At 32.9% G+C, this 13,428-nt stretch overlaps 1 protein-coding gene across 1 annotated transcript in view; it reads left to right on the forward strand.

Annotated features, from left to right (window-relative positions):
- Positions 1 to 11,340, forward strand: part of LOC129217627 (uncharacterized) — a 29,400-nt gene extending 18,060 nt beyond the window's left edge. Inside the window, exon 4 of the mRNA XM_054851956.1 lies at positions 11,102 to 11,340. Within this exon, the coding sequence (XP_054707931.1) occupies positions 11,102 to 11,340 (239 nt within the window). The remainder of the gene's footprint in view (positions 1 to 11,101) is intronic.
- Positions 11,341 to 13,428: the final 2,088 nt, after the last annotated feature.

Below are 13,428 nucleotides of genomic sequence, written 5' to 3' on the forward strand. Positions count from 1 at the left end.
GAATTGATTAATAAATTATTAAAAACGTCTCTATTGTTATCTATTCTGGACGTTTTCCTTGAATGCAATTCCCTATACGATCGAAAATACTTATGGTTTGCCTCTTGAGCGTTTTCGGAGAGTTGACCGATTGGTACTATAGCATACTTAGCTATTTCGGGTCCGTGTATAAGTAATTTATGCACTTTAACGGGCATAAAATACCAACCATATAAATTCACATACATCTGAGCTGTCTCTTTCGTATATGTTTCAAATTTTTTAAATTTAATCGTGAATCCAGATGAAATAACTTGCAAAATCGTTGAAAGTCGTTTTATCATGTCAAGATTTATTCCGGTTATGGAAGCTGATAATTCTCCATTCGCAAAGAACTTTCGTGACGTATTTCCGTCGTTGGATGTTCCATGGCCTTGTTTTACATAATCTACCATCAACCCCAGCTTAGATTTAAAGTCGTTTTGTATTCTTGCCTTTCTTTGTTGTAACAATTCTTTGTGGACAGGTGACTTCGCACTCCACTCCTTGAAGTCAAGCCTATAAGCAATGTGTATGAGGCATTCAAAACAACGTATCCAACAATGCAGAGGTGATAAACCAAAACGAAAATGGTCTTCTTTAATTTCTTTTTTGTTCATCACACTTAAATTATTCATTTCTTTAGGTAACGCGTCGCAAATATAACAACGCATCGAGGAAGTAGTTTCCGTTAAGTAGTTGCAAATTTTGCCATCCACCATAGTTAAATGCAATTCATAATTTATGGTAATAACATGATCTTGATCTACGAGTATGTATGGCTGAAGGGTATCTATTTGCGATTGCACTTTTTCTACGAAATTTGTCGCGGTTTCTTTCGTTTCCTGAAATTCGAAACTTATTGGTCGACAAAATCTAGTTGAAGAAGGCTTTTCATTGATCTAAACCACCATATCTTCATCTTTCTTGATAATTTTAAGGGGGACTACAGTAATAACAAATACCGTTGAGTCATCTATTTCAGTGCTAGAAGATTGTTTGTACTGCGACTGGTTGGAAGCACCGTCACATCCCCATTTTAATATCATAGTGAGGTTCTGAGGGGAGCTTTTTTCAATTTTATCAGATAACAATTTTATGAATCGGGAAGAAGTAAGATCTAATAAATTTTGTAAACCTACGTTAACTCCGGAATCTGTAACTTTTACATTATCAGGATAGCACTCTTTTTTAGTAATTTGAATTTTTTTATAACTCGGATAAATGTTCCTGCTCAAATCTTTTGCATTTTTTCTGAGAGCATCATATTGAAACCTCGTAAGTTTAGCAGTTGCATACATGGCTAACATTTTTTCATTGTTACCAGGAATATGATTAGGTTTAGAGAGGTTTTCACAAAATTCTTTTATTGTTGATAGATTAAAAATTAAAGTTAAATTCATTTTTTATCACAATGTTCTATTTTTTTCGTTTATGGCTGTTTAATAACAGACGATATTTTAAATTATTTTTTTAATGACTTTTTACAACTTGGCATACACGAAAAAAAACCGAAGCGTCACTAATTCCTTTCGGATATTGGATAGCTGAACTCGGGGATTCTGACGATGATACTTCAGAATAAAAGATGAAATTTTTAGGCATGATAATTCCTTCAGAATTTATTTTGGATAAATCTGGTGAAGTATTAAATGGATATTTAAATTAAAAAGTGTTTACTTTTGTTTGTTAGACAACTTGCTGGACTAAAATCAAAAGTAAATAACTTTTAATGCTTTAAAAAGTAAATAGCTTGCTGTAAGTTCTCCTAATATAGAATAATAAAAGAAACTAGATGTTTATTAAGGACAAACGTTTGCTTTTTGAAGAAAAACAGTTTTCTTGATGTATATGTATACTATTTTGATCTTTTCAAAATGTGCCTGCTCCTGGTTTTCATTTTTACTCATTTTGTGATGTGTTTGTTATTGTGTACATACAATTTATGAGAAGTATTTTTGGGAGATTATTGTGTCTTTTTCGTCTGCTGTCACTTATAACTCAAAATAGTACCAATTTTTGTAGTCCCCGAAATAAGCAAACGAAACCATCCTTCTAAGCATCTCATATGATTTTGTCCCACAGTCGACAAATGACACAATGAAACTGATTCCTCGAAGTATTTAATTGAAATAATTTTCAATAAAAAGTTAACAAACTGAAAACTGTAAACATGTTTACTTGATTAAAGTGAAAAAACCAACGTAAATAATACGTTTCGTGCAACGTTCATTTCGTATTCGTTTCGTCGTCCTCGTAGTAAAATATTTACTTATCTTTAATTTTCAATATCTTTTGAATAGGCAGGTTTAGGCAAAAACTGAAACCGGATTATGAAAGCTGAAACTCTCTACAATGCTTGGGATATAATAGTTTTGTTAGCGTTTGTTAGCGATTTTCGTAATTCAAAAATACATTCAAAATACTTTGAAAATTATCTCCAAAATTTTCGTATTTGCTAAGAAACGTTTTTGGGTGTTTTTCTTATTTATTAGGAGTACATGAAGCCCAGCACATCACACTATTAAATTTGAACAGTTCTTAAACAAGTTATCTACTGTTTACTAAATTGTCTTCTAACGAAAGAGGCTAGTTAATTCTTCGACTTCAAGGTATTATCTTCGGGTAATAATGTTAAAAACTAGTAAGATTAGTGGGAATATGTTCTTAGTTTATCAATACAACAGTAAAAATGCAAAACTAAATGGTTTAATTTTCCGCCCAATGTCCAAAATTAACATTAGGCTGCCCCAGTGTGCGGCGGGGGGGGGAGGGCGCTTCAATTAATTACAAGTGCGAAATGCTTACCTCAATAATGATGGGTGACCATATGGGATGCCAATTAATTACATCTACACCATCATCAGCATTGAAATTTGCTTCGGCTAGTTTAAAGACAATTAATTTATTTTGGTTTGTTTGACTAACTTTTTGAATCCTCATGAGTTCAGGTATACATTAATATGTTTACGGTAGTCAATATATTTTACGCAAAGAGTCATGCATATCTTTGCAGTATTGAATGGGCGAAAGTCTTCATTTGCCATTATAGCATGAGCAGTGGTTGGAAGTAGCGCGCTACAAGTAGCGACGCTACTGTAGTAGCTACATTTTTGAGTAGTTTGTAGTGTAGCGCACTACTTTAAAAAAAAAGTAGTGTAGTGAGTAGTTAACTACAAAAAAATAGTAGTTTGTAGCGATTTCTGGAAAACACTTTTAACTAAACTGAAAAAAAAAAAAAAAGAATCAAGTTTCAAACGAATTTGACTGGCGCAAATTTTACACAAGTACATCAGTGAATGCAATGAGAAATAAGACTCATAAAAATACGAGCTGACCTCAGGCATTTCATTTTGACGCCATACGTTCTATCTGTTCGACGCCATTAGTTTGTTTGCCGTCGTAATTTTCTTTATTTCACCAGTATTTATATTGAAAAAAGCACTATTTTCGCGAAAATGAAGATATCAGTGATTTCGCGAGTTGAAATTTGGTGAATTTTATATGAACAGACCGAAGATTGAAAAACAAAAATATTTTAGCGAGGCTTCAATTTTCGACAGTATTCACCAAATAAAAAGAAGCTACTGAAACTATTATAGAAAAGGATTAAAATTAACTGTTTTGGAGGACTTAATGCGAGCATTACAGTGTATGAGAGTATGATAACGGACATTTTTCTTAGTGTCTTCTGATGAGCTTATTTATCAATCTTTTTTTTTGTTCAATCCTCTTACGGTGTGTTTGTGTATTACGGTGTCCCCCCCCCCCCCAAATCGAATGTTGATTTTTCAAGTCGCACACTCTCTTATATTTTATCCTTTTATGTCAAAAGAAAAAAAAATCATATAATTTGAACAACGGCAACAAGTGCCGATTATGTCTGAAAGTGTGAACCAGCACTTGCATAGTGCTAGACCAAATTAAAATAAAATGTTTTTTTAGAAACTCAACAATTCTGTTGATAAAACGTTGCTCCTACACCCCACATATGCACCACAAAAATATTTATTCAAATTAAAAACCATTTAGATATCCCACACGTGGCCTAACATTTATAGTTTCTTCAAAAAATTAAGTTTTTGATTCAGTTTTAGTTTAAGATTTTATGAAATTATTAAGCTAAAAAATATAAACAGTAAAGTAGAAAAGTAGGTAATTACGTTAAAAAGAAATTTTTGCTTTCCTTAAATTTTTCAGTCTCCCACATAGTACTCAAAGATATGGATTTTTTCCAGGTTGAGTTAAATTTTTCATTTAAAATATATATTTTTTTATTATTCGTTTGTAATTGTTGATCTGTAAATGTGTTCGGCAGTAATTTTTGAACTTGATATTCTATTAAAATTTATATGTAATTTTTTAAAATATAACTGAAAAATTAAAAAAAAAAACAATTTTTTAAATAAAATTATAAATTTTAGGTCAAGTGTGACATATCTATTTTTTTTTAATTTGAATTGTTCTTGTGGTACATGTGGGGTGTTGGGAAAAGGGCAGCGTTTTTTCTACAGGAATTTCGAGTTTCTAAAAAAAGCTTTTTTTTTTTCGATTTGGCCTAGCATACAAGTACTGTTTTACACTTTCAGGTGCAAGTCGGCGCGGGTTGCCGTTGTGCAAATTTTATGAAACTTTTCTTCACAATTGTTTTGACATAATAAGAAAAATACAAGAGTGTACGCGACTTGAAAAATCGACTTTCATTTTTTGAGGGACAACCTATTGTGTATGCTTTCTATTTACTTATTTTTTGGAAAGTAGCGAAGTAGCGACTACATTTCAAAAGTAGTTTGTAGTTGCTACATTTTGAAAAAAGTAGTTGTAGTTAACTACATTTGTAACAAAGTAGTTGTAGTTGTAGTTCGCTACAAAAAAAATGTAGTTTTTCCAACCACTGAGCATGAGCCATTTCATAGCATGAGCCATAGCATGAGCCATGTGTGTCCGGGATTCTTTTTTCGCCATATTAGAAGAATATTTTTCAAAAATTACAGCTTCTGATGTACCCCACAAGTATTACGGGGTGGGGGAGCGAAAAATTATTTCGTACCAGCTTGTTGCAAAACACATTTGATTTTATGAAAGTTGAAGACTGGTAGATCCTAGCAACTTTTTTTCCTAATTGGTTCCTTGCTGAAATTAATTACAAATTTCATTCTGGAAAGCACCATACCACTTCTTTCCACCACATGTGGCAAAACAAATGGCAATCCTAAAACTTCATGATGCTAAGTAGGAAGTTGGGAAGAGAACCCATGTTTTGATAAAAAAAATTTGAAAAAAAATAGAACCAACTTTAAAATTGCTTTAAAAAGTGAAAAATAATTTTATTCTTTAAGCACCAACAATAATACTTTTAAACGTAATTTTTGAAGTTGGCGCAAAAACAAAAAACAAAATCCAGTGTAACCATGCTTCGTTTATATTTTCTTCAGAAAATCATCCAAAGTTAGGAACGAAACATTTATATCGTTACTCAAATATGCTGTTATCAATGTATAATGTATGTGGTAGTGAAGAAACTGGGCCTGGTTAAATTTATAATTGTAGTTAAGTTATGGCTGTGAATGATTTTATCTATCGTTTTTGCGCCAACTTCAAAAATTACGTTTAAAAGTATTATCGTTGGTGTTTAAAAAATAAAATTATTTTTCATTTTTTAGAGCAATTTTGAAGTCGTTTTTTTTTTTTTTTTTTTTTTTTTTTTTTTTGTTTTTTTTTGTTTTTTTTTTTCAAAATTTTTTTATTTCATTCTTTTTAATGTATTTCAGAAATATTAAGAAGTTACTATAACGAAACTTCACCTTATTTTTTCATAAAAATGCTCCATACTAGAAAAAAAACTAAAAATACGCCTAAAACTTTAAGCGATTGACACTAAAATTTATCGTTGTCCCTGGAACTCATTTGTGTGTTAATTTAATTATAACCATTTAAATATTACGTTTTCCCTAACTAATTTACATTTCACAGCATACAAGTTGCTTTTTATGCAATCCTGTATCTCCTTACTTAGCTCAGATCATCTGTTATTGGCATAGATGATAACGATAAAAATACTACTATATATAGTTGAGACGAAACTAACCTAGTAGCATTGTGAAGGCTAAGCAGATCCTAATCACTGCGTTACCTCGCTTCCAGGTTAGGTTTACCCCCACGATAGAGCAATGACACTGAAAATACCATAGACTGATAATAAGAGTAGACCGAGCTTTCCCAAACTTGCTGATGAAAAATTACTCGACGTTAAATCCCGGTTATCACAAATTTGCCATTTCAACAGCGCTTGCGCACGGACTTTGCTTTTTGGGCTTTCTGTTTTAAAGATTTCGTGTTGCTAGTTTATATTTAGTTTGTGCTAGAGTCCCAACAAATTAATGAATGCGATTAGAGTATTTTCACAGCGATTTCGGGATACATTATATGAAACTACGGATATGAATAACTGATAATCTTTATAAAGAAAAGAGAAAAATTACACTTCAATATTTATTGGTTTGGAAATATTTATTTAACGTAAACGTAAAATACGTTATGTACTTCAAAAATGATCGGAATATTACAAATATCCGTTTTTCGCGGATATTTTACGTTAGGCGTAAACAGCTTAGTATTATACATTTGTATTTAGGTTGAGGGTTCCGCTTTGTATTGGAAGTGATGCTGCAGATCGAGTACGCTCTTTTGAGGTTAAAAATTTGGCCCTGAAAAGGGCCTTTGTTTGATAGAAAATTCAGGCTCCGAATCCATTAATAATTAAGACGCAAAACTCAATCTTTACCGAGGCGTAAAAACTAAATCAAAGACAGCTTTGTAATTTCTAATTTTTATCTGTTATTTTCTCATATTAACAAATTTAAATGTTTTTCATTAGTTTGAGCAAGAGTTTCGAAATCAGCGAAGTCCGCGCGCAAGCGCAGTTGAAATGGCAAATTTGTGATAACCGGGATTTAACGTCGAGTGAAAAAATTGGTTCATGGATACATCATGTGACTGGTGGAAGGCTTGGCGAAAACTTTGGCGGCATGGTTGCCAGATGGCAACATTATCTTTATTTTGACACTCGACATGTATTTTAGACGTAATGTGTTTGTATTATAATTTTTTTTTCCAGGTGGAGAGATTGAATTGTTTTTCTTTTAGTCATGTATTATTTTGACATTAGTAATTAGTTTTTGATCACAGTTTTCAGTAACTTTTATTTCATTTGGAACTGCTACGTCACCGTTGGCGTAAACGTAATGGCGTAAACGTTTTGCGTTAACGCAAAAATGCACTAATCGGTATCTTAAATTGATATTGTAGGTAAAAACCTTACCGTTTGTCGATTCTTTTTGGGCGCTTGCATCTTTAATTGCTTAGAGAGTTATTGAAATTGACAAAAGAAAATGCACAGTACTATCTAAACGAAAAACTCACTGTATTAACGAAATATTTACAACTTAGAATAATAAATTTACAAATCAGACTCCATAAAAGATCATTCTTCTGTGTTCCATCAATTCTATTTATTTTATTTCTCGCTGGCGTTGATCGTCTGCTACGATCAACGCCCGCTGTTGCTAGGATATCCACCAGTCACATGGTTTGGTTTATGAGCAGCAAAAGGGTTGCCATAGCTCGGTCCACTCTTATTATTAGTCTATGGAAAATACTTAATGCTTGCTTCAGAGAAGCCTTCATTCAAAATTATTACTACAATTACTATTAATGTTACTGTTGTATGGCACCAAACTTTGCTAACAGTGGTTTTTTAACCGACTTCAAAAAGGAGGCGGTTATCAGTTCATACCGTATGTATGTTTTTTTTTTGTTGTTGTTGTTTGTCCACTCACAGCGTCTCACCTAGTGAACCAATTTTGATGATTCTTTTTTTAATGGATAGGGGATGGCTCAACTTAGGTCCCATTACTTTGTTTGACCACATTTGTCCTTTAGAAAAAAAGTTATGGGCAAAAAACAATAAATTTCATGCAATTTCCCTATTAAATGATTAAATTTAAAACCCATTGTTATGAAAGTTTGGTGCCATACGACAGTAACATTAATAGTAATCGTAATGATAATTTTGAATGAAGGCTTCTCTGAAGCAAGCATCAAGTTTCTTCAGGGGGGATATTTCGATAATAATTCGCAACTCCAACGAACTATAGGGGGCACTGCAGTCACTGTCTAATGGCGGAATTGAAAACTAAAACAAACGCATGTGGTAGCGAAGAAAATGCTAAAAGTGTTGTGATTTTTGTTCGTATGTATGATTTTTTCGCTTTATTCGTTTGAAAAGATTTTTCAAAGTCTTGTGGATATTCTGACCCATATAGAAAGAGATTAGAAACCAAAAAGTATTACGAAAGTAAACAATTAATGCAGAACACACAGTAAGTTGTTCTGAAGCAGCCATTTTCACGATGTTGAATTCGGAATTCATAAATTTTTGGTTCGCTTCGAACGGCATTTTCATTTTGTACCGTTTTTTCTATACATTAGTACATATTAAGTTGTTTCGTGACATTTCCAGCATTTGTTGACATTTTTGTCACATAGTGCACATACGTGGCAGACTGTCAAGAGTAACGTTTAACACTAGATAATTTATTTCTATGACTATATGATTGGATATCCAAAGAAATCATGCATTTAATTCATTCGTCATAGAAATGATTTACCTGATATGCGAAATCTTGTCAAGATACATTATTCTTTCACATAATTTTAAAACCATAACACTATAAACAGATTTTTGGCGAACTTTTATTTTTTATTGTTCAAATTCTTAACGTTCTTTCTGGATTTTTCAATCTGTTCTGCGATAAATATTTTCAAGAAAATTTATTTGCATACTGTCTATTTCAGTAGGATACTGTAGTAACAAAGGTTATTTAAATCATTTATGTGGAATTAGGTTAAAGAAAAGTGTCCAGTCAATGTTGTTAAGTTCGTTTTTTTTTTCATCGAATTGAAAAACTGATATTTATTCAAATTCACTCAGAACAAAATAAATAAAATGTGTACTCACAGTTTATATATGGTGGTAGTTTTCTTTTCAGTTGATTGACCATTTCTTTTTACTTATCGAATTCTGTAATCTTACTACCATTTTATTCCACTCATGATAAAAATTAAAAATGGTTTAACTAAAAACGCGAAATCTCGCCAAGGCTACTTTGCTCGCACTATACTAAAACTATAACCCTAAACAAATTTGGCGAAAACTTTCAGCTGAGAATAAAAGGAATAAAGTAAATTCTTTCTCGGTTAAACATTTTTCATTTTGTTCTACGATAATAAATTCAAGAAAATATTTTGCATACTGTCCATTCCAACTAAATGCTGCTGTAAAATATGATTAGTTAAATTAATTTAAGATTAAAAAAAACTCATATTCTTACAAATTCATACAAAACAATAAAAAATTTTACCTGGTATAACGTTATCCAATTTTGTTAATCCAGAGTTTTCTTGTTTACGCTTCCACTATTTAATACTTTTTTGAAAGAAATAATGAAAACTAACATTATTTTGAGAAGCTCGAGAATACTACTAAGGGACGAATTAATTTCTGTAGCTGAAAGCAAACTAAGACACATCGATTGCGTTAATAAATACTCAGAACAAACTGCCTGTGTTTACGTCAACAGACACACGTGATGCGCAACGTGGCAATGTTTTAGGTGCAGACGCAGTTTTATAAATCACCGCAAGGTAGCGTATTCGAGCGCTGGAGTTCCGAATCGGGAATCTGGCGCTGTCGTCTCATTTTTGGCGTAAATAATTTTATTTTGGTAACCTTGCTGATTTATAGAATCCTATGTGACTTATCGAAATCTTCCCTTCTTCAGTGCTATTGCTCCATACTGGGGGTAAACCTGACCTGGAAGCGAGGTGATGCAGTGATTAGGATCTGCTTAGCCTTCACAATGCTACCATTAGGTTTGCCTCAACTACAGTAGTATTTTTTCGTTATCATCTATGCCAATAACAAATGATGGGAGCTAAGTAAGAAAATACAGAATTGCATCATGAGCAACTTAAATGCTGTGAAATGTAAATTAGTTAGGAAAAACGTAATACTTAAATGGTTGTAATTAAATTAACTACACATTAATTCTAAAGAGGAACAAAGATAAGTTTTTAGTGCCAATCGCTTAAAGTTTAAAGCATGTTTATAGTTTTTTTTTTTTTTTTTTATTTTTTTTTTAGTATAGAGCATTTTTATGAAAAAAATAAGGTGAAGTTTCGTGTACTATTTCTGAAATACCTACATTTACACTAAAAAGAATGAAATAAAAAAATTTTGAAAAAAAAAATAGAACCGACTTCAAAACTGCTCTAAAAAGTAAAAAATAATTTTATTCTTTAAACACCATTGATAGTGCTTTTAAACATAATTTTTGAAGTTGGCGCAAAAACGAATAGATGAAATCATTCACAGCCATAACTCAACTACGACTATAAATTTAACCAGGCCCAGTTTCTTCACTATCGCATAAATTATGCATTGATGACAACATATTTGAATAACGATATAAATGTTTCGTTCGTAACTGTGGATGCTTTTCTGAAAAAAATATGAAAGAAGCAGGGTTACACTGGATTTTACGTTTTGTTTTTGCGCCAACTTCAAAAATTATGTTTAAAAGCATTATCGATGGTGTTTAAAGAATAAAATTATTTTTTACTTTTTAGAGCAACTTTGAAGTCGGTTCTATTTTTTTTTTCAAAATTTTTTTTATATTTAATCATTTGATAGGGAAATTGCATGAAATTTACTGTTTTTTGACCATAACTTTTTTTCTAAAGAACAAATATGGCCAAACAAAGTAACGGGACCTAAGTTGAGCCATCCCCTATCCATTAAAAAAAGAATCATCAAAATCGGTCCACTAGGTGAGACGCTGTGAGTAGACAAACAAAAAAAAACATACATACGGTATGAACTGATAACCGCCTCCTTTTTGAAGTCGGTTAAAAATGCTCTAAAAAGGGAAAGAAATCATTTTATTAATACCAAAACATACATTTCTGTTCATCTTTTCACAATTTGGTTATCTGTTCAAAAATGCTTATTTTTTCTCTGCAGCTGTGTTCGGAATTTTCAACTTGGCATTCATGCACTTCAAGCGGGTAAAACCGGATGGATTTTACACGAGTACCATACTTGACCTCAATCTGCCGGAGGAATACATGAAAGCTCGGGAGTTCACCGTGGGCTGGCCGCCGTCTTACGAATGGGCCGGACTTTGCCTCTGCCTCGTCGGAAGTCTATTCTGGCTGCTGCTTGCCAAGATTTACAGGTTTCAGATGCTGAGCCCTACTTGAGTTGACAGCTTTCGGATTCTGAGCCCTACTTGAGTTTACAGGTTTCAGAGGCTGAGCCCCATGTGAAAAAGCAGGCTTCAGATGCTGAGCCCGACTCTTGAGTTTGGTATTCAGTTCTGTGAATGAGCTGAAATAGGTTGATTTATCTCTCTCACAGTTAATAGAAACACTTTGATCAACAAAAAAAAACACGTACACACACCTAAATGGTGCCTTTTCGGTAAGCAGGTAGTGATACTCATGCAGGCTTCGGGTGTTTTTCTTCAACATGAAATAAGTAATAATAGCATAAATTTAAAATTTGTCGCACTTTAGGACAGCTGTAAAGGTCGTTTTTTAATTATTAAGAGAAATTTAGTTTTATTCAATATATTTAATAAGATAAATACCTAAAGGTAATAGAATGAAAAATCAGTGACATAGCATAGTTTGCAATAATGCAGAAGAAAGCAAGATTCAACAATATGTTGCAATCCATTCTAACTTGGTAGGGCTGTTCTGTCGTAAGCAGGTAAGCGGCAGTATCTACAAAAATAAGATTTTGAGACATTTGAAGAAACGCGTTTTTGATTCCCCATAAACACTAGTAAAATGTTAGAATTTGACTCTCTTTTCATGCTTTATTTTAAGCTGAAACAAAATAAGCAAGTTTATACAACAAAGCTAAGGTAAAATTTGATAACGAAAATGCAGTAAAGTGAAAGAAGGAAATTTTAGATACTGCTTTGCTCAGAGCGGTCTTGTACTTTGGATGCGTACTTCTGAAATTACCGAGCAGTTAATAACATTAAAGTTTTTCTGTACCACAGTAATGAAAAAAAACTTTCAAGAAAACACAATAACAGTTTTGATTTTAAAGACTGATGTGAAAGGTTTATTGACAATTCATAAATGAAAACTTTCTCGTTGAGTATTGTTCTAAATTCGAACACAACAGTGTCGTCTTCATTGAAGCTATTAAAAGTGGAAATTCGTTAAATTATGCTTCTTTTGCTAAATGGAATCGCTGATGAAACCTTCTTAAATGAATTTGTAATTTCTCATAGGTAATCTGCCGGCCGCCTTTGCTTAGTGGTCAGAGAAGTCTGACTGCGGATGGGGAGGCTCTGGGTTGAAATCCCGGCTAGGACATGGATGTACTTTCTCCTGTCCTGTCCTTTGTGGGAATGTGTTGTTGTGTAGTGATCGCTTGCCTACAATATAAACGAGCTTTTATAGCATGTATGTACTGCAGAAGTCGAACTTAAAACCAAATCACGGTACAGTTGAAAAAGTGAAGCAGCGCACCCCAAATCGCCAGTCAGGCTGGCACAAGACATAAAAAAAACTTAGGCAACCTTTCTGTTCGAGCTGCGCACTCGTATTTTAAACTTTCGCTGTCAAAGAAAGAAGGGTGTCTTGTTTCCATTAGTAAAGTACATAAGTGAATCGTTTATTTCAGAAACCACCTAAGGGACAAAATATCAAAAAATGTGTTTTGGGTGGTACTGTCCAATTCAAAGGTAAATACATCTTTTAGTGCAGAAATAACCTGTATTCCATATCAGCAATGTTTTTTGGTAGCCTTGAAAATAATCCGTTTATATTTCAGAAAGAAGCCAAGCACCGTCGATTAGGTTCTTTCTGCGGTAAATTTCACTCGTGACGGTTGGTCTCACCTGTTTTATGACTCGCTGTTTTCGATTCTAAGGTTACCTAACACTGAGTGGTTAGCTTTCGTGAGCTTTCGGTGAAAATTAGGAGTTATTTTGTTTATTATTACATTAAATAGTTATTAAAACATGTCGGATAGTTCAGATGATGAACCTAATCCCAAACGTAGGCGTGGAGTTGTGCACGAAGAAAAATACAAACGGAACATAATTCGGAATGTTAGGCTCAAAGGACTGCAGTACGTCTCGTACAAAGGAAAAGAAGTTCCCAACAAAGCCCCGCTGAATAATGTAAACAATTTTTAAAATTTATCGGGTTTTGCTCAGTAATATTTTTGGGTTCAGCTCCCAATCAACAAAAGAAATAGTAGGGGAGATAGCGACCGAAATTTTACGACAATATATATAAGGCCAGAATTTTTTTTAATATTAGATT

The sequence above is a fragment of the Uloborus diversus genome, chromosome 2, assembly GCF_026930045.1.
Source record: "Uloborus diversus isolate 005 chromosome 2, Udiv.v.3.1, whole genome shotgun sequence".
Taxonomy (NCBI): Eukaryota; Metazoa; Arthropoda; class Arachnida; order Araneae; family Uloboridae; genus Uloborus; species Uloborus diversus.